This window comes from Dasypus novemcinctus, chromosome 21 (assembly GCF_030445035.2).
Source record: "Dasypus novemcinctus isolate mDasNov1 chromosome 21, mDasNov1.1.hap2, whole genome shotgun sequence".
NCBI lineage: Eukaryota > Metazoa > Chordata > Mammalia > Cingulata > Dasypodidae > Dasypus > Dasypus novemcinctus.
The window spans coordinates 66,195,412-66,222,935 of record NC_080693.1 but is presented as its reverse complement, the minus strand read 5'-3'; the positions used below and the strand labels follow the sequence as shown (position 1 = coordinate 66,222,935).

General features: G+C 39.8%; 2 protein-coding genes across 8 annotated transcripts in view; one reads left to right on the top strand and one right to left on the bottom strand.

Moving 5' to 3' along the window:
• The window catches only part of MYL4 (myosin light chain 4), a 38,861-nt gene extending 27,469 nt beyond the window's left edge, over positions 1–11,392 (bottom strand). Inside the window, exon 1 of one of the 2 annotated variants that reach the window (XM_058284464.2) lies at positions 11,291–11,392. The gene's annotated coding sequence lies outside the window, so the exon portion shown is untranslated. Of the gene's footprint in view, positions 1–10,638; positions 10,710–11,290 lie in introns of those variants that run through there. The other variant, XM_071210723.1, reaches the window with a different exon arrangement.
• The window catches only part of CDC27 (cell division cycle 27), a 67,241-nt gene continuing 50,561 nt past the window's right edge, over positions 10,845–27,524 (top strand). For all 6 annotated transcript variants that reach the window (XM_058284460.2, XM_004447121.3, XM_058284459.2 and 3 more), the window contains exons 1-2: positions 10,845–11,159; positions 22,633–22,708. In XM_058284460.2, the coding sequence (XP_058140443.1) occupies positions 11,133–11,159; positions 22,633–22,708 (103 nt within the window). In that variant the 5' untranslated portion in view covers positions 10,845–11,132. The remainder of the gene's footprint in view (positions 11,160–22,632; positions 22,709–27,524) is intronic.

The window sequence follows — 27,524 nt, the reverse complement described above, 5'->3', positions numbered from 1 at the left end:
TGCCTACTAAACCAACAAACTTTTTGAGGGAGCTGTAGGAATGAAACCATTGTCAGCTTGGACCAAAAAGAACATTGATGGGAGACATAAGGGGAAACAGCTTTAAGAGGAAAACCATGGAAGCTGAGATCTGGAATTAAGACATCACCTTGGACCAAGAGAGGAGCCCCACCCATGTGTACAGAGAGGGTGGATGTTCCCATAGGATGTTCAGGAACAGTTTTGCCACACCAGGGTACAGAGAGGGTGGAGCACATTCCACAAGGATTAGGCTGGTTAAGGTTACCACCCTATAGGTCTGAGAGGGGTGTACCTGTCCCCCATGGATTAGGGAAGGCCAGGTGGTCAACTCATTGCTCTGAGAAGGTTGAGCCTATATGCCAAAGGTTAGGAGGAATGTTGTCTTCACATCACTGTACTAGAGGGGTGTAGCAGTTTGATATTATTGATGAATTCTGAAAAGAAATATCGGATTATGTTTGTAACTGATCTTTTCCTCTGGGCATATTAGATTATATTGGATTCAGAGGTTTGCTTGATTAAGTAATCATGTAACTCTCTTGTGCCAGTAGGGCATTGACTCCCCACCCTTTGGTGGGTGGGGACTCACAGAAAAAAAGCATGGCAAAGGACAGAGTTGGGGGCTTTTAATGTTGGAGTTGGAGCCCCAGGGAGAGAGACAGAGCCATTCGCCTGATAGTTTACAGCTGACCTTGGGGGAAAACAGAGGAGCTGAGCCCAGAGGAACCCAGGAAGCCTGAACTCTCACAGGCATTGGCAGCCATCTTGCTCCAACACGTGAAGATAGACTTTGGTGAGGGAAGTAACTTATACTTTATGGCCTGGTATCTGTAAGCTCCTACCCCAAATAAATACCCTATATAAAAACCAACCAATTTCTGGTATTTTGCATCAGCACTCCTTTGGCTGACTAATACAGAGGATCAAGTCCAAAGATTGGGTAAAGTGTGGCAATCACCCCAATGCTCTTGGAGGGTGAGGTCTGGAGCTTGGTTCCATCCAGATGCTTGATGAGGGCAGAACCAAGAAAATGGCTGCTGGGCAAGCCTGTGGAAAGGGTGGGTTCCCATAAGGCCCCAGGAAGAAGAAACCATAGTCTTAAGAATGACTGTCACTATGAACCAAATATATTGTGTAACATATTGTATGATTCAAAAAAATATGTATAGGTATCCAGTACACGTAACTGAGAAATGTATGTTTTTATTCAGCTGTGTTTTCTTTTTAGTGTTTAATTGTTTATATTTTCAATTATTAAATGTACAAAATAAAGTTGAAAGAAAAAAATGACTCTCAGACTTTGATATCTAATGAAGTATGTCCTTCAGGTTTACTGAACTATAGAGGACCCATCACTCATGTTTCTCTCCCAATTTCTCTTTATTGTAATGAAAATGTTTATCCTTTGTCCATTTGTGTATTGGAAGCAGATAAATTGTTTTATAAGTTTAAGAGGCTTACAGCAGACAGGACTTTGCTCCCTTTATTCCAAAACACACTGTATTTCTTTAAACTGATTGCGATGCACTTTTGTGCTTAGCATTGTTACTGAAATAAGATTGTTGGGTTTTTTAAAATATTGTAATGTCTTTTTGGAATTCAGAGGGTGGAATGTAACAGTTTGGTATAATTTATGAATTCCAAAAATATATATTAGAATATGTTTGTAAACTGGTCTGTACCTGGGCATGATTAGGTTATGATTAGGGCTTTGATTGGGCCACATCAGTAAGACTCACAGAGAAAACTACATGGCAGCGAAGAGAGTTGGAATTTTGAGTTGGAGTCTTGATGTTGGAGTTTCAAGCTGAAGCCCAGGAAGTGAACACAAAGGAGAAGAACACAGAAGAATAGAGATGGCTCCTTAGACACAACAGAAGCCCAGGTGAGAGAGACAGAGCCATCTGCCTGATAATCTACAGCTGGCTTTGTGGAGAAAGCACAGCAGCTGAGCCAGGAGGGAAACAGAGCGCCAGGAAGGGAGATACCCAGGAAGCCTGAATTCTTGGCAGACGTGGCAGCATCTTGCTCCAACATATGGAAATAGACTTTGGTGAGGGAAGTAACTTATGCTTTATGGCCTGGTAACTGTAAGCTACTACCCCTAAATAAACACTCTTTATAAAAGCCAACAGATTTCTGGTATTTTGCATCAGCACCCCTTTGGCTGACTAATAAAAGGAGAAAAGGGAATAAATGAATGAATAAATAAATAAATAAACAAGAGCAGTCCTGCATGGGCCATTGATGAAAGAAGGTCATAAAGCTAGAAAATGATTAACCCAACCCTCTGTACCTGAGATTCTTACCCACTAAGGAGGAAGGATATAAGCAATGAATAATCTGAAGGCTAAGTGACCCTGAAGGCTCAGAGCATGAAAGATGAAGGCAGAAAAGGAGAACAAAAGTGTCTAAAAATAGAAATAAAAATGGTAGCACTGGCTCTTAGAGCTCTTTAAATCATCTCTCAAACTTCATTTCCTAGGAAGCGGACTTGGTCCAATGGATAGGGCGTCCGCCTACCACATGGGAGGTCCGCGGTTCAAACCCCGGGCCTCCTTGACCTGTGTGGAGCTGGCCCATGCGCAGTGCTGATGCGTGCAAGGAATGCCGTGCCACTCAGGGGTGTCTCCGGTGTAGGGGAGCCCCATGTGCAAGGAGTACGCGCGGTGAGGAGAGCCGCCCAGCGCGAAAGAAGGTGGAGCCTGCCCAGGAATGGCGCCACACACACAGAGAGCTGACACAAGATGATGCAACAGAAAGAAACACAGATTCCCAGTGCTGCTGATAAGGATAGAAGTGGTCACAGAAGAACACACAGCGAATGGACACAGAGAGCAGACAACTGGGGGCGGGGAGGGGAGAGAAATAAATAAAAACATTAAAAAATGTTTTAAAAACTTCATTTCCTCAGATGCTTTAGCATAGGTGGAGAAGGCTACCTATGTTTGACCCACTCAAGAGTCCGTTTAGAGACGTGAAGGTGGCTCAAGGGATTGGGCTCCCAACTACCATATGGGTGGTCCCGGGTTCAGTTCCCAGGGCCTCCTGGTGAAGGCAAGCTGGCTCGTGCAGCAAGCTGGCCCGTGCAGAGAGCTTTTGCAACAAGATGACGCAACAAAAAAGAGACACAGAGGAAAGATAATGAGAGACAGAACAAACCAGGGAGCTGAGGTGACTCAAGCAATTCAGTGCCTCTCTTCCATATCAGAAGGTCCTGGGATCAGTTCCTGGTGTCTCCTAAAGAGAAGTCAAGAAGAGAAGACAAGCAGATGCAGAAGAATGTGCAGCGAATGGACACAGAGAGCAGACAGCATGCACAAGCAGCAAGGGGGAAGGAATAAAAAGATAAAATAAATCGTTTAAAAAAAAAAAAAAGGTTTAAATTGTTGAAGCTACTTTCTGTGCTAAGACCAAGGCAGTGCCACCTAGGGATAGATCTGTGAACTGAACTGTGTGAGGACACAGGAGGGGCTCAACGATGGTGGGTTAGAGTCAGTGGGAGGGCAGGAGAGCTAGTGAATGGCAAAGCGATTTATAGCTGAAAAGCAGCAGAGAGCAAGCAGGAATCCGCACCAGTCGTTAAACATCCTGACAGCTGCAAGGAACTTTAGGGACCCAGAGAGGAGGGGATAGCCTGCCCGAGGTCACACTGTGAGTCACCGCAGACTGGAGACTAGAGCTGGGGCTTTAATTTCCCAGGCCTAGGTTATTTCCCTGATACCACTCTAAGGCAAGAATGGGAGCTGGTAGAGCTGGTATGGGTTTCCTGAAGGAGAATCCTGACCCCCAAGGGGGCAAGGAACCAAGGAGGTGTCAGTGAAAAGAGGTGGCCCCAGCACCCACAGCTTGGGTAGCGCTTAATAAGGAAAAGAGACTCAAAACCTCAGCAGGCACTTTTTTTTTTTTTTTTTTTTTTAAAGATTTATTTATTTATTTAATTTCCCCCCCTCCCCTGGTTGTCTGTTCTTGGTGTCTATTTGCTGCGTCTTGTTTCTTTGTCCGCTTCTGTTGTCGTCAGCGGCACGGGAAGTGTGGGCGGCGCCATTCCTGGGCAGGCTGCACTTTCTTTTCACGCTGGGCGGCTCTTCTCACGGGCGCACTCCTTGCGCGTGGGGCTCCCCCACGCGGGGGACATCCTTGCGTGGCACGGCACTCCTTGCGCGCATCAGCACTGCGCATGGCCAGCTCCACACAGGTCAAGGAGGCCCAGGGTTTGAACCGCGGACCTCCCATATGGTAGACGGACGCCCTAACCACTGGGCCAAAGTCCGTTTCCCAAGCAGGCACTTTTTCTCATCATTTCACCATACGCTTTTAATGCTGAGGATGATTCTCTTTTGTCGGTTTCCAGTTCTACCAACTTTCTCTTTTACTTCTTGATTCTGACTTCCTCCCTCGTACTCTACTTCTTTGTCTTGTCTCTTCTGTCATCTGTCCCTGACCCTGTCTCCTTTACCTCCACAATCTCTCCTTTGGTAATTTCATCCAGATTACTCTCATTCATTCATCCAACTAACACTTATTGAGCACCTATTATACGCCAGTACTTGCACTAAAATGAATAAAAGGCCATCCCTGGAGCTCAAAGTCTGGTGTGGAGGATGCAGACATATAAATAAATAGTTTTAATATAATGATAAATACTTTCACAAAGGTGTTTTCAGGGTATTACATAACAAAAAGAATGCATTTAGTTTTGCCTGAAAAATTGGTATGTCCAGCCCAAACTTCTTTCCCAAATTGTTGAAGCTCCACATTTTCAATTAACGTTTGGACATTCTTACCTGGGGCACTTTAAAATCAGAATATTTTAAACCTAATTTAAAATACAAAACAAACAAACATAATATCAACAACAAAAAAGTCTATCAAGGCAACTGTAGTCTATACTCAAGACTGGGATATAACCAAATCTGTGTTTAATCCATTGTTCTGCAATATATCTAGAGAAAAAGTCTACCTAGAACCCAGAAAATGGAAAAACAAAGATCTTATTATTTGGAGGGTGCCCTCTCCAGATGATATAGATATTTTTAACTTCCAATCAGGCCTGTATGTCCCTTCTGAAAAGGAAATAGCTTGTAAAATCATTCAATTCACTCTTTTGGTTCTTAATATGTTCTCACCAGTCTTCTGATTAGAATCTGAATGCCTGTGCTGTAATCTCCTATAGGAGAAGGAATTGGATATGAATATTTCTCACTCTAAATGAGTAACTTGGAACTGTTCATTTTCCATCTGTTTTCAGATTCAACCATCGAGGATCCTAGAATCATGGAAATTTAGAGCTGCCTACACTCTGTAGCAGCTCTTTGCTGTAGTCCTGACCCTTTAGTTTCTTTCTCCCTCCAATTCACATAACACTCAGCTGTTATCATAATCTTTCTCAAATTCCATTCTCCTGCAGTCACTCCCCAGCTCAGTCACCACCAGAAACTCCCTAGGTCTATTTTATCAGATCTAAAATTACTGGCCTGGAACCTAAAGCTTTTACTCAACTGTCCCTGTTTTCACCAAGCTTATACAGACTCCACTCTAGACAAGCTAATTTGCTTATTGTCCTCTGCCACTACTAGTTTGTCTCTGTTAGGTGCCTTTGAGTCTGGCCTCCCCTCCTAGCCATCAACCCATGTAGCACATCTCAGACCTCACCTCAACCAACACACACGACACTTCAGACACCTCCTTGACTTCAAATTCCTTGAAGAAACTTCTGTGTCAGACTAGGATGTCCTCTGGGTCCAGAAAGGCAGCGTTAAAAGAGCATCAAGTTTAGACCAGTATGAGATACAATTAAATGTTCAAGCCATTCAATGATTCCAAAAATATTTATTCTTAAAATTTTTATGCAGGGAATTGTACTAGGTAATGGGGACATAATGGTAAGCCTTAAGTTGCTGCTTTTAAGGAGGTCATATGAAACAAATGTAATTAAAATTATGTATGCTATGAAGGAAAAGAACAAAGATGCTGTGAAAGATAGCAAATAGGGTGGAGCTAATAATTTAGATTAGGTAGGACAGGGAATATTCTGAGGATGTGATATTGAAGTTCAGGACTGCAGGTTGGGTAGAATTTAGCTAATTAAAAAGTAAGGTGAAAAAAGAAGAAAAAGAAACAAAAATCGAAAAAAAAATTTTTAAAAAGGAAAAGTGAGGAAGAAGGAGCAATTCATGTAAAGGCTTCCACTTTAATCAGTCAATTAAGCATCTATTAAAGATGTCATTTTTTCTCAAATAATATAGAGCAGTATAAGACTTTGTCTTAGAGAAAAGAGACATAAAATAAAATAAGCAATCAATAAAAAATAATAATAGGGACAGAATGAGTTTACTGTATATATTCATAAAGTACATAAGAAAGAATACCCATTATGTGCCAGACACTGTACTAGGTTTGGAGAATAAATTCAGGAATAAAACAGACAGGGCTTCTGCTCTCATGGAGTTTACAGGCTAGATAGGAAGATGGAAAATTAAGTGATTTCAGTGAAAGGTGATGAGACCAATGACATGCACGGTAGCACTGGAGCAATAGAAGGGATAGCCAACCTATTCCAGAGGATCAGAAAAGGCCGGAAGAAGTATATTTGGAGGATGAGCAGAGAGGACCAGGTGAAGAGTGGGAACAGAATATTCCGGGCAGAAAGAGGAGTACATGAAAAGCTATGAGGCAAAAGAGTGGGTCAAGAAATTCTATGTAGCTGGAATACAAATCATAATGGGGAGAAGGGATGAGACAAGGCTGAATAAGGAGGCGGGGACCAGACCGTAGAGGATCCTATTAGACCAATTAATGGGTTTGGTCTATATCCCAAGGGCAATGGGAAGCCCTGAATTGGAGTGGTTTGGGGAGGGGAGTCCTGACATGCTCAGAGTTGGTTTTGGTGGTTTGCAAGACTAGAGGCAGGAAGGGATGAGAAGATATATTTAGGAGGTAAAATTTACCAATCTTACTGGAATCACTTATTTAACTGTTCTTCTTTCCATATAGCCTGTAGGTCTTTGTGACTAGATGTTGCAGATAAGTTCTTTGGTTTTGTTAGTGGAGAGGCTGGTGATGGCTGAAACTGGGATAGGAAATATTTCAGGTGTAGGAAACTAGGAGTTCCATTCTGAACAAGGTACCTGTGAGACATCCAGTTAGAGACGGCAGCTAGACATTTGTATCTGGAGCTCAATGAAGCAGATTTCTGGAACAACTTGTAGATTCTTAAATTGAGACCCCAAGAATGGATGGTTTTACCTAGGAAGAATGTGTAGGGTGAGAAGAAACCCTAAAACAGATGCCAGGAGAAGCACATTAAAGTTGAAGGGGTTGACAGAGGCACTGCAGAGGAAACTGACAAGGAACAGAACAGTAGGGAAAATAAGCAGGAGGCCCTGTTGACAGAGAAGTCCAAGGCAGGGTAATGTGACCAAGAGGAAGGAACAAGTGGAAAAAGAAAAAAAAAAAAAAAAAAAGCCTCCAGGTTAGGTAAAATAAGGAGTATGTAAGGCAGCATGCAATATGATGGATAATGGATGATAGGTAGCAAGATGTCCAAGTGATTGCTGTGTGGTGAGTTTCAATAGGTAAATAGTGGATATATTAATAGAAGGAAGTAAAAATCGTCTAAAAGACCTCATCAAAGCACAATTTCAATGTGGTCTTGGTATGGATGATAGAAAACCACAACAGATGAATTAGCCTGGTGAACAACAGTCAGAAAAGAAATGTTCATTTTCACAGGGGAAAAGGCTTCAGGTAAATCCTAAGCCTAAGAGCCAGTGTTCCAAGCATGACAAACTCTTTAAATGCTGGCTCTTGATACTCAGTTTTACACCCAAAGACTTAAAATGTAATTTCCTTCATTTAGATTTACAAAAAAAAATATCTATTGCACAACTTGAGTTGGCAGGAGGCTGTATGAAAATGAGCTGGTTTTGTAAAATGACCACAAATTTAGTATGAGCAAAGTGTGAGGTAGCTGCAAAAAAATCCAGATACAACTTTAGTCTACTTAATAGAAGTATTCAGATAATAAAAGTTAATATTGCTTTCTGAATTGATTAGAACAATCTAAAGTATTGTGTTCAGTTAAAAGGGTCAAATTTTAAGTGTAATACTTCTCATCTATCCCTTTCTTTCCATTCCCAACTACCAGGTTCTCTCATCTTACCAACAAGTAATGGGATTTGACTTAGAGACCTAGGACTTAAGGGGCCTTGCAGCTTCCATTGTGCCCTCTTCATTGCCAGCCACCAAGTCAAGAAGCTGAGACTACACTTGTGACTAACGAGAGGCCAATATGGAAAGAGAGATCCTGTGGAAAAGCCCTAGCCAATAGTAGCACCAAGGCACCAGACATGTCAGTGAAGCCATCTGGGATCTTCTGGTCCCAGTGAAGCTACCCCAGCTCACACCACATGGAACAAAGATGAACTGTCCCACTAAGCTCTCCCTGAATCCCTGACCCAGACAATCATGAGAAATAAAATGGCTATCATTAGAAGGAACTAAATTTTGGGATGATTTATTCTGTAGCAACAGACAACTGAAACACCCGGACTACTGATTATTTTCCATGGCAGAGCATAGGGTTAGCATGGAGTGTGAAGCCAGATCTCCTAGGTTTGAATTTGTTTGTTTGACTGTGGGTAAGTTATTTAACCTCAATTTCCTCATCTATAAAATGTAGTCAATAATAAAACTACCTGTGCTGGGTTAAGAGAATTAAGAGTTAATTAATGTAGGGAAGCAGATACGGCTCAACAGATAGAACTTCTGCCTACCATATAGGAGGTCCAGGGTTTGATACCCAGGGCTTCCTGGCCTATGTGGCGAGCTGGCCCACATGGAGTGCTGTCGCGTGCAAGGAATGTCGCCCCACACAAGGGTGCCCCCCATGCAAGGAGTAGCCCCTGCTGCAAGGAGTGCAGCCCCCACACAGGAGAGCAGACCTCCCAAGAGTGGTGCTGCCCACATGGAGAGCTGACACAGAGCAGAGACAATATGAGACGCAGCAAACTAGGGAGATGAGGTGGAGCAAAAGAATGATCGCCTCTCTCCCACTCCAGAAGGTCCCAGGATGGGTTCTCAGAGCTGCCTAATGAGAATACAACAGACACAGAAGAACACACAGCAAATGGACACAGAGCAGACAGCGGAGGGAGGGGAAGGAAGGAGAAATAAGGGGAAAAAAAGTTAATTAATCTAAAAATTTTAGAACAGCTGCTTGGCACATGGTAAAGCTCAATAAATATCATCTATTATCATTAGCCCAGCACTGCTCAATTGAACTTTCTGCAATGATGGTAATGTTCTTTATCTGTGCTGTCCAATATGGTAGCCACTAACCACACATGTCTGCTGAGCACTTGTAATGTGGCTGGGGTGACCAAAGAACTTAAATTTTAATTTCATTTAATTTTTAAAATAAATCAATTTTTTTGATATATATTAATAAAGCATACAATTAATTTCATTTTATTTTAATGAATTAAACTTTAAATAGCTAGTGGTTAGTCCTACTGGACAGTTTAGAATTCTATTTCCGCTAATTCATCCAGTATAATCCTGCTAAAGAATAGTGCACAGCACAGCATAAAGTCACCTTAATACCTGCCCTTTGTGGGGCTACAAACACATGAACAGTGACTAAAGATGGCTGGTTGGTAGAGAAGGTTGTAGCTGTGTAAGTTGGTATTAAAAAAATAAAACTCCCTCTAACCTAACCAAAAGGAAGGAAGTGACCCATTCTAACTTGATCTCATCTGTATAAATCTGTGGGAACAAGAAAGTGCAATTTTCCACACAGTAGAATACACCTTGAGTTCCACATTTAGCCCAGGGATACCCGGACTAGACTAGAAAATTAGTCTTTAAAAATTGTTTTCATCATCTGCTGAAAAACAACAAAATTTTAATAGTTTCTTGACTCATTCATTTTTTATCTGGCAGCAAGGAAATTTGAGAGAGCCTACTATGTGTGCCAGACACAGCCACATATGGTAATGCACTTAATTATTTTAATCCCATTTTTCCAGACTAAGCAAATAGAAGTTCAACGAGGTTGTTGCCTAAGAACCTAAAACCGGTTAGTGCCAGAGATGAAATTTAAAACTAGGCCTCTTTGCAATACACCAGAATGCCTCTCCTTTCAAAAATAAAAATTTCTGCCTGCCTTCTGAGATTCTTCCATGATCTGATCATCCAGGTAGGTATTTTCAGTTAATGTCTTCGTTCTTACCAGACTAATCTCATTTCTGCTTCTCTTCCTTTACTCTCCTTTCTTTTGGTCTAATTCCACCCATCCCTCAAAGCCCAGTTTAAATGTCCTTTTTTTTCCGTCCAAGAAACCTTCCATATCTTCAATTCCAATTAATTTACCTTTCCTCTTAATTTTGACATCACTTATAATGGGCACCACATAATGTAGCATTGCTTTCGCCTTAAATAGATCGCAATCTCCTTGAAGGCAGGGCCTTACTAAGCCTTGAGGGATGTCCATCCTTAGGAATTTTCTTTGATTTCCCCCAGGACTGTACGAGAGTAGATACTTCTGTAATATTAAAGACCAAAGCGCAACAGACAAATACTTCTTAAGGTCAGCCCCAAACTCTTGTATTTTACCCTTTGCTTAAACTACCGCACACCAATCAATCCGAATGGGATAAGTGAAGGCGAATCCAGACAGCAGCCGAACCACCTAACACTCCGTCACGCCACGCCCAGCCTGCTGGTGGCCGGTTGGGCGTGGCCCGGCCTGTTGGCGGCCGATTGGGCGTGGCGTGCGTGGGCGGAGGCATAGCTAAAAGGAACTTATGCTCTGTGAGTCAGATTCGGTAGTTTCCGGTAATCCTCGACAATTTCCGGCAACGGTCTACTTCCCCTCCACTTCACCTCGGGTATTTCCGGCCCTTTTCGGACCTTTCCGTCTGGCTCCCAGTCTGATCTCTTTACTTCGGGTATTTCCGTGTCCCGCTCGGAAGTATTCGGCAATTGCTCGGCCTCCCCCATCCCCCGGTAACGGTCGCTTGTGAGTTTAAATGAGCCGGGACTGGCCGGGCCGGAGCCGCTACGGGGGGGGGCTGAGGCACTGCAGAAAGTGGGCCTGAGCCTCAAGGATGACGGTGCTGCAGGAACCTGTCCAGGTAACGATTACCCCTTCTCCGTAGCTGGCTCGCAGCCTCGGTCGGCAAGCGGCGTATGGCCACTCCGCGGCCTGGTGCGGCCTAGGCCCGGGCTGCTCCTCCCGCCTACCCTTGTGCCGGGTCCTGCCTACCTTTTCGTCAGTTCAGCCGCTTTGCCTGCAACCTAAGTTGTGTTACCTTTGGTCCTACATTACTTCTATCCCTAATCTGATCAGGGTTCGGTGATAATACCTCCTTTTCCTTCGGAGCCAACGTTCGGCCAGCCCCTCCTGTCAGTCTAGGGGCCTGACCTGTACCGGGGCGAGAGACGAGGGGGCCAAAAACTCGCCCCAGGTGCTCTCCTGCCGGAAGGATGATTAAGAAGCATGTTTGATCAGAGCCTGCATGATCTCTCTAATGGTGGGACAAGTTTGCCGGGTTTTATTTGTTTTATTTTATGTGAGAGGGTAGAGGGAAGGTAGGATCGGTATTTTTAATGCTAATTTCTATTTTAGTAACAGACTTTCTAACCTACGTTGCTTTTCTCGTTTCGTGAATTTCCCCCTGGACAATGGTCTGAGAAGTCCAAGGCCCAGTGCTGAGGTGCAAGCACCTATCCAAAGAGGAAGGTGGTGGAAACAGTAAATATGTTTTTTCCCATTGCGTATGATGGGGATCAGGAATATTTTATTGTGCATGTTTATAAGGTGTTTGGGAAACGGAAAGGAAAATAATGTTTTTCCATCCATTTTACAGTCCTCATCACACTAAGGTATGCTTTGACGCACAGTGCTCTGTCAGTATGAAAGAAACCCTATTGGATTTTAAGTGTGTGATGCAGTGCCAAGTCATTTTTCCTCCTGCCATTTGAAGAAACTGAATCTTTTGTCCTTTGATTATAGACCAGGTTTGAGGGCTTTCATCCCACCATATGATCTTTGACTTGATCAGAAGAATTGACCTCGATCAGTTGAGTTGTCACTAAGTAGTGGACTTACTTTTTTTTGAAGTTAGAAAGCAAACTGGTTTTAGAAATTACTTCAATTGCTCCTAATAGGTCTGTAATATCTAATAGTAAATATCATATTACATCACTACTTCCATATTTCCTTAATTTTTCTTCAAAGCATGAACTACTCATTTCTTCTAGTTTGGCTTCCTCTTCAGCTCTTTGTGTGTTAGCAGCTCTTAGTGTTCAAATTAATGTAATGTGGGGTTCTATCTCAGGAAAGTTACCTCTTTACAAATTGTGCCAGTGCTTCCAAGGTATTTCTTTCCATTCACATTTGTTTTACCAGTAAAGAGTCTCTTTTAAGATATGATTGAGGCCTAATAGGAAATTAGAAGTACTATCTTTACCTTCTTCAATAGTTAAACATACTATTCAGGTGGTTTAATTTCTATTTTATGTCTTGTAATTTTGTCTTAATAATTAATGATATTTTTACTTTATCTGGCCCCAAAAGGCTTCTAAAGTGATAAACTAGTTTCACTGATAGCATATAACCACTATTTAATAATAATCCCAACCTGTATAAAAGCATGGATGAGAAAAAATATGTAGCCTATTCCTAGATGGTGCCTATTAGGATTCTTCTTTTTCTTTAGAATACTCTTAGAATGCACTTAGATATTTTTAAGGCTTAAAAGCCAAATTTGTCTCCCTTTTTTCTCCATTAGATTTTGGGATGGTGATAAGAAGTTTTAGGAAATGGAGCAGTGGAAGGACCAAGCAACTTTGGTTAAGGTGATAAAAATAAACTGATCAGGGATAGTGCTGAAAATGGGAAAGAATTGGAGGAAGAGAAAAAAAGTAGGACAAAATAAGATACTATCTATATTTTAATAAACTAGGGTGATTGATTGCATGTATTGGGAAAGGGTTGAGAGCAGGTTGGAAAATTACTTTGTTTCCTTTCTTATGATGCCTCAGAGTTCATAATCATCTGAAAAATCAGCATCTGAAAAAGTTGAAAGATGACCAACTGTTTCCTGCTTTATTTTTTTGTTGAAGTTTCAACATGGAATAGCAAGTCTGACATACCACATATGCACATATCCCTAAATATAAGGGTATTGCCCCCCCTCATTACCTCTCATAGAAAATATTTTATATTTGAATCTCTACAAAAAAGCTCATATTTTGAGGCAGACATTCTGTCAATTTTATTTTTAAAAGTACCTGAGGAAGTCAAACTGGCATAAATGACTATAATCAGTGCTAATTGAATGTTTATAAAAGTTGCCTTATGGAATCTTTAAAAAAGATGCAAAAACATTTTATATAGATTTAATAATTATTCCTTGAGCTAGGACTTCACCATTAGAAGTGTTGGATGAAGCTGTAAACAAACTTTTTAAAAATCACTTTTATATAAGCAATGTAGTTAAGTAGGGACTATATACTCAATATCGTCATGAGGTCACTAGATAGTGAAGGAGTACTTTTGGCTTGGAATATGATGTCCTTGGGCAGCATCTAATATGGATTCAAAGGTTACCATATTTCAGATCATTTAGAACTGAAGGTGGTGTACTCTGGAAAATTGTTTAAGATGACAAAAAATAGTGACTGTAGTGAGGACAAAGATACTGATGTCAAAGATACACACGAGGAAAGCAGATGTAGCTCAAGTGATTGAGCACCTGCTTCCCATGTACAAGGTCCTGGTTTGATCCCTGGTACCTCCTAAAAAACAAACAAAATGAATGAATGGAAAAACCAGCTCTCATTGGGGAGCAGATGTAGCTCAGTGGTTGAGCACCTGCTTCCCATGTACGAGGTCCTGGGTCCAATCCCCAGTACCTTCTAAAAAAAAAGATGCACATGAACAGTTTGAATAAAATTGTTTTATGCAGTGAGAGTAGAAAAAAATGAAATTACTAAATATATTTTTTGATCTTAAAATAATATGTGTAACTAGATTAATAGGCATTTGACTATATGATTACATTCCAAAAAGTTTATATATTCAAGTTGGCTGAAACACACTATTTTTGAAATTTTCTTTGAGGAAATGGGAGATTACCTTATATTTCGGATCATATTGTATTTAGGTGCAATATAGTATCTTGAAGATAGTGCTACACAAGACCTGAACTAAGAGAACAAGCTTTGGGGGAAATACATAATAATTTATTTTGCAATTACATAATAATTACAAATACATAAGAATTTAATCCCTTTATGTACTTGTGTCCTGATGTAGCCCTTGTTTTGCTTATAGTCTAAAGGAAGTGAAAAACGCTTGACAAATCACAGATTAACAATTATAATTATTAATAAGGGCACAATGGAGGTTTTCTGAGAGAGACCTGACCTAAGTCCAGGTGTCAGCTTTTCTTGTATACCACTAAAGAAGGTACTGCAAAGCAGCAAAGAGTTAAGTAGCCTCAATGAAAAATTCAAATGGGAAAGAATGCATTATGTACCTGCTATATGCCAAGCATAGAAAAGTATAAAAGACATTCTGATACTTCTCTAAAAAGGGTGTCAAGAAAGTCCTTTTTGAGGAAATGACATTTAAGCTGAGATCTGAAGATTGAGAAGGAAACACTAATTTGAAAACCATAGCAGGCAGAGAAAACAGCATGTGCAAAGTCCCTCAGACACAGCAGAACTTGGCTTTGGGAAAAAAAGTGTAGGTCGTGTGGCTGGAGTTGCATAGTGAAGGAAAAGGACATGGCAAAAGATGAGGTCAGCAGGGGCTACATTGTGCACATTGTGCAGGCCTGGAAGGCCATTATAAGTACAGTTTTCCTTCCAAGTGTAATGGGGAATCTTTGAAGGATTTTCAGCAGAGGGTTGATAATAATCCAATTTATATGTTAAGATCTCTCTGGCTACTGTATAAGAAATGCAGTGTGGGGTATGGAGCAAGAGTAAAAGCAGTAATTTTATAGTTGATGGTAACCTGAACTGAAGTGGTAATTGTAGAGTAGGAGAGAAGTGGATGAATCAGATGTTTTAGAGATAGAAATTTAAGAGATTTGGGAGGTAGAACTGATGAGACTTGGAAATTGATTGGATAAGTTTGGAGGCAAGGGAATCAAGAATGATTTCCTGGATTTCATTTGGTGGTGTCATTTAAGAAATGGAGAATAAATCCTTTAGTGGGGTGGGGATGGGAGACAGATTTGAAGGACAATAAAAAATTCTGTTTTAATCAAATTAAGTTGGATATATCTATGAGATTACCAAATAGAAATATGGAGACATAATTCCTTATCTTTTGAGGATTCTATTCTTGTTGGGAAGATAGGAATGCTAAACAGGAATAATTGGATAATGTTACAAATCAGTATGTATTTAATCGCATGGATAATAAAGGAAATCAAGTGGGAAAATGGGAAGGGCTTCTTGAAGGAGTAGACCTTAAAGCCTTAGAGGATGGGTAGTATTTGAAGTAGAGAAGGGAGAATATTCCTAGTGTGGAGTGGCATGAGCAAAAGCCTGAAGTTGAGAATAAGAATGGTGTTTAGGGAGAAGACTTTGGCTAGAATGAGAATTGCAGAGCAGAAGGAAATAAGGTTTTGATAGCCAAATAGAATCTAGAATTATAGATTGAATTAGGTACATTCTATAGATAGAATTATAGCAGACTTAACATCCAAGCTGAGGAGTTTGGATTTAATGTATTGGTAATAAATAGCCATTGTAGGTTTTTGAGCAGAACTATGTGATGAAAGCAATGCTTCGGGAAGAATATCTGATGCTGTTGGGAAGGAGAAGAGAAAAGAGTAAGGGAAACATACAGGCTAGTAGAATAATCTAGTTACATGGTAATGTAGCCCATGGCTTCTCAACCTCAGCACTATTGACATTTTGGCAAGCAATTCTTTGTTGTGGGAGCTTTCCTGAGCATTATAAGCTATTTTGCAGCATCTCTGGCCTCTACTAACTAGATGCCAGTAGCATCCCCACTTTCTGTTTGTGACAACCAGAAATGCCCTGCAGATAATGCCACATGTCCACTAGGAAGACCTCCACCTAAAAACCACTGATATAGACCTAAACTAAAATAGAGTTCTAGAAATTAGGTTGTGATTTACAATTTAAAAAGAAAAGGTACTTGGTACTATTATAGCATATATATAATAAGGATTTTTTTTTATTGTGGTAACATGTATGTTATTTTAACCAATTTAAATGTACAGTCAAGTGTCATTAATTACATTCACAATGAGTGAATTACATTCAAAACCATCAAATGAGTGTCAGTTTGAAAGATACTTAAACATGCATGGTTTCAGAACCCTAGATCATGCCTGGTCTGGTAGAACCCCAGAAGATCACATCAGTTTTTATAGAGATCTAGGATTTAGCTTGCCACTATTCTGGACTTTCACACACCTATTTAGGAGGTAGATGTTTTTATCATTATTTTACAGATGATGAAACTAAAGCTTAGAGAAGTGGTTTGGTCACTTTGATTCATTCAGAAGGATCCCCTTTAGCAGCCCTGCATTAGAATGTGGAAGTAGGGAAGTGGATTTGGCTCAATGGATAGAATATCTGCCTACGACATGCGAGGTCCATGGTTCAAACCCAGGGCCTCCTGACCTATGAAATGTGCGTGGGCACAGTCCTGATGCATACAAGGAGTGCCATGTCATGCAGGGTTCTCCCCCACATGGGGGAGCCCCACGCACAAGGAGTGCTCCCTGTAGGGAGAGCTGCCCAGCGTGAAAAAAGCACACCCTGCCCAGGGTGGCGCCACACACACAGAGAGTTGACACAGCAAGATGACACAACAAAAAGAGACACAGATTCCTGGTGCCACTGACAAGAATACAAGCGGACCCAGAACACACAGCAAATGGACACAGAGAGCAGACAGTTGGTGGGGTGGGCAGCAGGGAAGGGGAGAGAAATAAATAAAATATAAATCTTTAAAAAAAATAAAAAAAGAATGTGGAGGTCATTCTAGACATTCAAGAGATCATTAAGTCAAATAAAATGTGAATACCCTTTAGCTTATTGTTTTCTGAACCACTTTTTTGAGTTATTATGCAATCCGAATATTTAAATTTTCTGAGAACACCTGTAGTTTATCGCATTTCCTTTTATTTATCACTTTGCCCAGTTGTAATGTAGAGGAGATAAAGGCTAGATAGCCATGATTCTGTAGCATATTTAAAACCTGTCCTTATATTCAATCCCTTGTCAATCCCACATATTTTTGTTCTAAGATTCAGCTTCCTAATTGTGAGATAAAACAAAAGCACCCACAATGACCGCAACCAAATAGGTTCTAACCTATGAAATAATGCCTGGCTTGTTCATAATTTCTTATTGTCAGTAGAGACCTGGAAATCCAAATTGTTAAGGCTTTGTACAGCCCACCTGAAGAATTTGATTTTCTTGAATTGGTTAGATTTTGTTGTTGCTGCTTGTTTTTTTGTTTTGTTTTTTAACTGAAATTAGGATCATATGAAAATGAAGTAAGTGCTTAATAAACATTAACTCTGGGTGAATTATGTCTTTCAAAAAAGGTAGGCACATTAAGTGAAAAAATGGGTAAATGAATGAGTAGAAGGGAGAGAAATAAAGGACATGCTCTAGGTTGCTGTTAACCAAAAATCTGGGTATCTTCCAGGTTTTTCTAGATCAGACAAGAGATTTTATTGCCCAAAAGCCTGATCTACTCCACGCGGTCTGTCAGACTTTTACCTGTAACTACTTACCACGTAGTTGCATCTTATGCTTTTTAATGTTTTGGTTATTTTGGCAAAAAATAAACACCCAAAAGAATGGGTGTTACTTTTTATTGCCAACATTAATTTTATTTATATTAGTAAAAGTTAAAATTATAGTAGGAATTTCTTAATTTATATTTATGTCTAGAGGATTTTTCTGGTTCTAGACTACAGGCAGCTTCGGTGAGATGTGAAAACAGAACTGAAAAAGGAAGGTAAAAGGCAGCTGGGATTTGAATATCGTACTAAGTAGTTTGTACTTCATTCTGTAGATGTTTTCTGGTAAAGTTTATGAGGTTATCCAAGAGGAATCACTGGAAGAATTTTGATCAGGAAGGAAGAAATGATGATAATGATTATGGCAGTAAAATCGAAGTAACATTGGATAAGACTCTAATCCTTTTGGCTTTTGAGATTCCATTGAGTAGAGAGGTTTTTAATTAAAATAAGTCTTTGTAAATCAGTGTCTTATACCATAATATACCAATGAGTCACCCGGGAATCTTGTTAAAAGGCAAATTCTGATTTGGTGGGCCTGAGAGTACCCTTCTAGAAAGCCCCCAGGCGATTTCAGTGTTGCTGCTCCATGGACCACACTTTTGAGTAGCAAAATTTTATATAGTCCTTTGAAGGAACAGGAAATGACTGGGTTAGGAACACTGACATTGATTCTGAGATGAAATGTTGCCTTTGTTAGTACCATTTACTTGAAGTATGTTTCAGTTCTCTCCTTTCTCTATTTCCTTTTTTCTGGATAGGAATGGACAGATCAAATATCTTTGAGACCTTATAAAATTTAGACTAGATAGACAGTAGGGTTAAACAAGAGACTCTAGAGACCCCAAACTGAGTTAGTTTACTATTCTTTCTTGGGGAAATAGAAAAATGCACCCTTGGACTAAGTAAGTTATCTACTGCTACTACTAGGGCTTTTAATTTAAAATATTATAATTAATAACTAATAGCAATGTTATTAAGCATTTTCGTATTCATTCCACAAATATTTATTGAACCTTTATACCAAGGCATAATAATTGCTTATTTTAATCTAGAGTTACAATGTTAGCTAGTAATCTTTATTAGGTAACCACATCTTCCTGATTTTTTTGTATCCTTGAATAAATCATTCAACAAATTCTGAGCTGTGTATATGCTAAAAAAATTAAAAGTAACACTGTTGTATTATGATCAGTTGTGAGATATCTCAAAAGTAATTTGTTATTAAGAATATATAGGAAGCGGACTTGGCCCAATGGATAGGGCATCCGCCTACCACATTGGAGGTCCGCTTTTCAAACCCCAGGCCTCCTTGACCCATGTGGAGCTGGCCCATGTGCAGTGCTGATGCTCGCAAGGAGTGCCCTGCCACGCAGGGGTGTCCCCCATGTAGGGGAGCCCCACGCACAAGGAGTGTGCCCCGTAAGGAGAGCCACCCAGCGCGAAAGAAAGTGCAACCTGCCCAAGAATGGTGCTGCACACACAGAGAGCTGACACAGCAAGATGATGCAACAAAAAGAAACCCAGATTCCCGGTGCGGCTGATAAGGATAGAAGCGGTCACAGAAGAACACACAGTGAATTGACACAGAGAGCAGACAACTGGGGGTTAGGAGAGAGAAATAAATTTAAAAAATATATATATATATATTATATATATATATATATATATATAAAAGTCGGGAAGCAGACATGGCTCAGCTAATAGAGTGTCCATCTACTATACGGAAGGTCCAGGGTTCTATCCCAAGGGCCTCCTGACCCGTGTGGTGAGCTGGCCCACACATAGTGCTGCTGCACGTAAGGAGTGCCCTGCCATGCAGGGCGTCCCCATGTAGGGGGGCCCCATGTGCAAGGAGTGCGCCCTCTAAGGAGAGCTGCCCCGTGTGAAAAAAGTGCGGCCTGCCCAGGAATGGCAGTGCACACATGGAGAGCTGACACAGCAAGATGATGCAACAAAAAAGAGATGCAGTTTCCCAGTGCCACTGGATAATGCAAGCAGACACAGAAGAACGTACAGCGAATGGACACAGAGAGCAGACAACAGGGGGGAAGGAAATAAATACATAAAATAAATCTTTTAAAAAAATGTATAAGTTTGGGGAGCTGAGGTCCTGGTTCAATCCTGTGTACCTCAGCTCTGCTGTTGTAATGTGAAAATAGCCATAGCCAATATGTAAATGAATAATAGTTCATATATTAATAAAAACAGGTGACGGGTCAGATTTGGCCTCCATGCCATAGTTTGCTGGCCCTGATACAGATTATAAAAAGAATTCCTACAAAAGTACTGGTAAGAAAAGGGTTAATCACCCAACAGAAAAATGTGTTACACATGAACAGGCATTTGCCAGAAGACTAAGAAACATGAAATAAATGACCAATGAACATATAAAAAGACGTTCAGGGGAAGCGGATGTGGCTCAAGTGATAAGGCCTCTGCCTACCATCTGGGAAGACCCATGTTCGATCCCTGGGACCTCCTGGTGAAAAAGAAGAGAAAGCGTGCCTGGGTGGGGAGCCAGTGCCCACATGGTGAGCCAGGTGCTCACTTGAGTTCCCATGTGGTGAGGCAGTGCCTGTGCAAGTGAGTCATGCAGCAAGATGTTGACACAACAGAAGAGGTGAATGGGAGAGTCAAAGTGAAGCACAGCAGAAACCAGGAACAGAGGTGGCCCACTTGACAGGGAACCTCTCTCCACATCAGGGGTCCCCAGGATTGAATCCCTGTGAATCCCAGAGGAGAAAGATGAGAAGACAAAAAAGAGAAATAGATACAGAAGATCACACAAATAATGAACACAGCAAAAACAGCAGGGCGGGGATAGGGGTGGGGATGGGGAAATAGAAATCTTAAAAAAAAAAAAAAAGAGTTTCATTCCTTAAAAAAAAAATAAAAATGAAAAGATGTTCAGCCTTATTTTAGTATTCAGCCACATTTCACATTCATCAGATTGGTAAAAATTGAAAGTTTGACAATACTTAGCGTAGGCAAGAATATATAGTATAAGGGGGGGCTCTAAAACATTGTTGGTAGAAGTTTAAATTAAATCAATTTCAGAAAATGACTTGACATTATCTAGTATAAATGAACATGGGCATATTCAACAACCTAGTAATTCCATTCCTAAGCACATACGCTAGTTTGGCAAGATTCTTATATATGTATCCCAAGAGACAAATAAAAGAGTGTTTATTGCAGCTTTGTTCATAATAACCAAAAAAAAAAAAAAAGGCCAGAAATAACCTAAATGTCCATCTGCTTTCAAGTGGATAAAATACCTTTTGGTATATTTATACAAAGGAAATACATTTATTCAACAGAAAAAAAATGAATGAATTCCAGTTACACACATCATCAAGGATGAATTTTCAAAACGTAATACTGGGTTATAGAAGCAAGTCATAGTAGAGTATATGTATTTATTTCAATCGTATTGTGTATACTTTCTTTTGTAACCCAGTATTTCAATTGCAAAAAAAAAAGAGAAAACTAAATGTTATGTTGCTTAGGGATGGTTCATACAAGTGTGTAAAATTCATGAAGAAAACCGGAGGGAAGATTAACAAAATTCAGGATGGTTATATGATTAAGTAGCAGAACATAAGTGATTTTGAAGATATTGGCAACATTTTATTTCTTCAGCTGGGTGGTAAATGCTTTTGGGTTTGAATGCTCTTGTTTGTTATTACTTAAAATGTACTTCTATCTGATATATTTTATGTGAATATAACAAAATTTTATAATTTTGAAAAAAAAATTTATTGGAATAAATTAAAGGTTATTCCTATGATAACTTTACTCTTATTTGCATTCCAATATGCTTCACTGAGTGAGTGAGAATAGGGTAGAGTTGAAGCTAAAAGGCAGGGAAATTTGCATGGAAGGATGATATACATTTGAACATCTTCATGTATTTCATGAAAAATGATTGAGAACTACTACTGCTATAACAGCCTGTAGTTTAGTGGGGAAAGGCAGACCTATAAATAAATGCAATATAATAATAAACATTCTTCCACTACAAGTATGTTTTTTAAAAAAAAAGGGCTAGAAATCACCAGGAAGGCTTTATAGAGTAGACATTATTTAACCTGGGTCTTTATATAGAGAGATGAGCAATTTCTAAGTGGAAGGGGGTAACGGAGCTCACATTCCTCAGTTAAGGAAAAGGATGTTAAAAAGGTACAGGAGCCTAAAAACCCATGGAGGAGGTCTGCGGTTCAAACCCCGGGCCTACTTGACCCGTGTGGAGCTGGCCCACTCGCAGTGCTGATGTGCGCAAGGAGTGCCCTGCCACTCAGGGCTGTCCCCCATGTAGGGGAGCCACATGCGCAAGGAGTGCGCCCCGTAAGGACAGCCGCCAGCGCGAAAGAAAGTGCAGCCTGCCCAGGAATGACGCTGCACACACGGAGAGCTGACACAGCAAGATGATGCAACAAAAAGAAACAGAGATTCCCATGCGGCTGACAAGAACAGAAGCGGACAAAGAAGAACACGCAGCAAATAGACACAGAGAACAGACAACTGGGGCGGGGAACGGGGAGAGAAATAAATAAATAAATCTTAAAAAAAAACAACTCATGGACAATTGAGTGAGTAAATTCAGGTAAGTTAGTAGCCATACTGTGAAGAGCCTTACCTATCACACTAAGGAGTTAAGGAGTTTGCACTTTGAGCATTGGGGTTTTATCACTTGAATTAGCAATATTAATTTGAGTGTTATATGCAAGACTCTATGCTAGGACTTACCTTGAAACTGTCAGTTTATGTTTATGTTCTTTTTCCTTCTTTGCAGGCTGCTATATGGCAAGCGCTAAACCACTATGCTTACCGAGATGCAGTTTTCCTCGCAGAAAGATTGTATGCAGAAGGTATGTAATCTAGTCACCACTATGAAACTGTAAAGGAAGAATAAAATACATGGAATTCTGTAATTTCTTATGACTACCAAGATTCTAGGTATTCTTTCCATCTTGTTCTTATTATAATTGCATCTTTTTTTCTTTATGATTAATACTTGTTTTGTGACAGCTTTACTTTGTATCTATGTAACTCCCTTAAATATTACTTTTATAACTGTGTAGAGTTGCTTAGGGTTTATATACTATGTTTATGTAATCATTTTCTAATCTTTAGGTATTTTTTTCTCCAAGTTTCTTATTAGAACAGAGATTATATTCTGTGACTAAGAGCATGGGGCATGATTTAGAGTCTATGGCCTTGGTCCAAATCCTTACTCTATCACTTAAATGTACACTTATGTAACCTTGGACAACTTAATTAAACTCTGAGTGTTTCATGTTTTTTATCTATATAATAGGAATAATAATAATGCCTCCTGGAATTGGTTGAAGAATTAAATGAGATAATATAGTTAAAGCATTTGGCACAGTTGTCTGGCCTGGTAATAAATGCTCAATAAATATCTGCTGTTCATGTATATGTCTATAATTCTCTTTGTAAGATGTTAGTACAGATGTGTACAGTTTTTTTTTCTTTTGAGTCATTTCCTTGGGTTATATATAAAAAATGGAATTTCAAGTCAAAGGGTATGATCAATTCCACAACAAATTGGTAATCTAGCCAAGAGAAATGTAATAATCTGTGTTGTCACCAACATTGTAAGAGTACCATTTCTTCAAAATCTGTTAGCTTCAGATTTGACCATTTTAATATATTGCTTTCTTGAGGAATGTGAGGTATTTTTGGCTTGCATTTTTTAACTATTGGGGATTCTGGGTATGTTTCCAAGTGTTTGCTTACAATTTATTCTAATTTCTGTGAGTTGTATTTGGTTATTACAGTATTTATCCCAGATTGTTGCTCTTTAATCTTGACTCTATTGATTTTTATTATTCTGATATTTAAAATTTTTATGTAATTGAACACATCAGTTTTGTCCTTTATAATTTCTCCTTGCTTTCAGTAGCTGGAAAATTGTCATCTTTCTACAACTCCAATAAATATTTTCTTGGTAACTTAAAAAAATAAAGAATTTGTCATAGTATATTGAGTATGATGTGAGCCAATTGTTCTTTTATTACTTTATTCCATATTATTTATTCAATAATGCTTTTTTCTCCCACTATGATGTATTACTTGCTTTTATATTCATTTTTAAAAATTGTTTGGCTCTGTCTCCAGAATCCTCTCTCTTTCTTCTATTAGTTCATTTATTATTTTTAACCCAATATTATGTAATTTGCATAATTAGCACTTTATGTTATCTTTAATAAGGCATTTTTCACATCATTGCTTTTTTTTAACTTTCATTTTTCCACATGAATTTTATTATTGCTTTGAAGTCTCACAGAGTTTTTGATCAATGCTCACTTGTAAACATGTAAGTCTGTAAATCAATTTAGGAAATATTGACATCTCTACTATATATAGTCTTCTCAACCATGAACAGTTCTGCCTTCCCTTTTTTTCTTCTTTAAAGATTTATTTATTCCTCCCTAACACCCCCACCCCCATTGTCTGCTCTCTGTGTCCATTTACTGTATGTTCTTCTGTGTCTGCTTATATTCTCGTTAGATGGCTCCAGGAACCGATCCTGGGACCTTCAGGAGTGGGAGAAAGGTGATTACTCTCTTTTGCCACCTCAGCTCCCTATTCTGCTTATTTTCTTATTTTCTCTCCTCTGTGTCTCTTGTTGCGTCATCTTGCTGCACCTGCTCTCCGCTTTGGCCGGCACTCCTGTGTAAGGTGGCATTCCTGCGCCAAGCAGCACTCTGCGTGGGCCAGCTTGCTGCACGATCCAGCTTGGCCTCACCAGGAGGACCTGGGCATCAAACCCTGGACTTCTATATGGTAGACAGGAACCCAGCTGATTGAGCCACATCCATTCCCTTTGCCTTCTCTTTATTCATATATTTTTTATTTGTTTTAATTCAGGTTTTCTTCTTTTTGTGTAAGTTCTCATTGGATCTTACCAAGAATTTTTATTGTTTTATGGTTGTAGATGAACTTTAGTTTGTGTATTTTTTTTAAAAGATTTATTAATTTCTCTATGTTGTCTGTTTTCTTTGTCTATTTGCTGCGTCTTCTTTGTCCGCTTCCATTGTCGTCAGCTGCCCAGAAATCTGTTTCTTTTTGTTGCGTCATCTTTTATCAGTTCTCCGTGTGGTGCGACACCATTCCTGGGCAGGCTGCACTTTCTTTTGCGCTGGGTGGCTCTCCTTACGGGGCGCACTCCTTGCGCATAGGGCCCCCCTATGCGGGGGACACCCTTGCGTGGCAGAGCACTCCTTGCGTGCATCAGCACTGCACATGGGCCAGCTCCACACGGGTCAAGGAGGCCCGGGGTTTGAACCGCGGACCTCCCATGTAGTAGACGGACGCCCTATCCACTGGGCCAAGTCCACTTCCTAGTTTCTCTCTTAATTTAGAACCTAACCACTCTGTTTAAACCATCTTTCTGTGAGGGAAGATTTCAGAAGTGTAGTGGGAACAGTTACTGTCTAGGTCAGTAATGATGACATTGAACACTTCTATCATTTATTGATTTCTTACTGTATACTAGGTACTCTAAGTACTTAAAAATTACTTCTTTAATTTTCAAGTAACTGTAAGATAGAAATTGCTGTTGCCATTTTATAGATGAAGAAACTGAAGCTAGTGTTATGAGCAGTAAGCGATAGATCTGTCTGAGTCAGTTTCACCAAGGATACCAAACACCTACCATTCCCTCTAACTTGCAGCCATAGTAGATATCACTAATCCATCACAGTACTCTTTCCAAGTGAACCAACCTCAGAATTCTCATCCACACAGTGCCGTGGGTGACAATACCAGTTGATTAAAGCTGGTATACTAAAGGTAATGTGTTTGCCTCTTTGCACAATGGCCTCCTATTCTGCTACTGATAGCTCCTTTTATGGGGAAAGACATCTAATAGGGCATTAGGCTAAAGAAATTGATAGGTGGGATCATTTATAAGTCAAATACCTGGCATAATTTCTCAATATAACTAGTTCCTTGTCACCCATTGTTCTTTCTCCTAAAAGTTCCATAAGTAGACTGCTTTTAAGTGGTATGAGAGAAAAGAATAGCAGAGTAGTATAAGAGAGAACCCTACTCAGATATGCATTAATCATTTCATCTTAGGCAAGAACTTACTCTGAGCCTAATTTTCTTTATCTTTAAAATGGGAAGAGAAATAACTATTTAGCTTTAAGGTAGCTTTAAGGACCAAATATAATAATATACATAAAGAGTTTTCTATATTCTCCAAGTCTCTCTCTCCTGTCTTTTTTTTTCAGGCTATAAAACTTCCTTTAATATTTCTGCAAAAGTGGGTTCTTTTTTATGAACTCTCTTTAGTTTCTGTTTGTGAATATTTTATACTCATCTTCATATTTGAAGGACAGTTTTGCTGGATAAAGAATTCTTGGCTGGCAGTTGTTCTCTTTCAGTATCCTAATTGTATCATACCACTGTCTTCTCACTTCTATAGTTTGTGATGAGAAATATGCACTAAGACTTACTGGGCATCTCTTGTATGTGACGATTTGTTTGTCCCTTGCTGCTCTCTGAATTTTCTCTTTATCTTTGACGTTTGCCATTCTGAGTAGTATGTGTCTTGGAGTAAGTCTTTCAGGATTTATCCTGATTGGGGTATGCTATGCTTCTTACACATGTACATTTCTTTCATGAGAGTTGGGAAATTTTCAACCATTATTTCCTCAAATTTTTCTGCTTTTCCCTTCTCTTTTCCTTCTAGAACTTCTATGACATGTGTGTTGTTGCAGGTTTTGTTATCATTCAACTCCCTGAGCCCTTGCTCAATGTTTTCCATTCCTTTCTCTGTTTGATTTCAGCTGTTCTGTCTTCTGTTATCACTTTTTCTTTTTTCTGTCATTTCAAGTCTGCTGTTATATGCCTCTAATGTTTTGTTGTTGCTGCTGTTGTTTGTTTTTTGTTTCTTTGAGTTACTAGGGCCAGGGATTGAACCCAGGACCTTGTATGTGGGAAGCTGGTGCTCAACCACTGAGCTACATTGGTTCCCCTGAGTTGGTTTTTTCATTTGTTTGCTTGTTGTTTTGTTTTTGTTTTTAGGAGACCCTGGGGACCAAATCCAGGATCTCTGATGTGAGAAGCAGGTGTTCAGCTGCTTGAGCCACATCTCTTCCCCTGATGTGTGGGTTTTTTTGGTTTTTTTTACTTTTTTTTTGCTCATCATCTGCTCCGTTTTTTGTTGTTGTTGTTGTTTTTGGCTTGTTGTCTGCTCTCTGTTATTGTTTTTTTCCTGCTCGTTGTCTGTTTTTTTTTTCTTTAGGAGGTACTAAGTACCGAACTCAGGACCTCCTGTGTAGAAGGCATGTGCTCAATTGCTTGAGCCACATCTCCTCCCTACTTGTTTGTTTTTGCTCATTGTCTGATTTTGTCTGCTTGTTGTTTTGCTTGTTGTCTGCTCGTTCTTTGTTTTCTTTAGGAGGTATCAGAAACCAAACCCAGGACCTCCCATGTAGGAGGCGGACACTCAACTGCTTGAGCCACATCGGCTCCCCCCAATGTGATTTTGATCTCACCTATCATGTCTTTCATTCCTGTGAGCTCTGTTTGAGTTTTCACTTTTCTATTTAGGTTTTCAAATTCTTTGTGCTCATTCAGTATCTTCTTGATGTCCTTTATCTCTTTAGCCGTATTGTCTTTTAACTTATTAATTTGATTTTGGAAATTTGT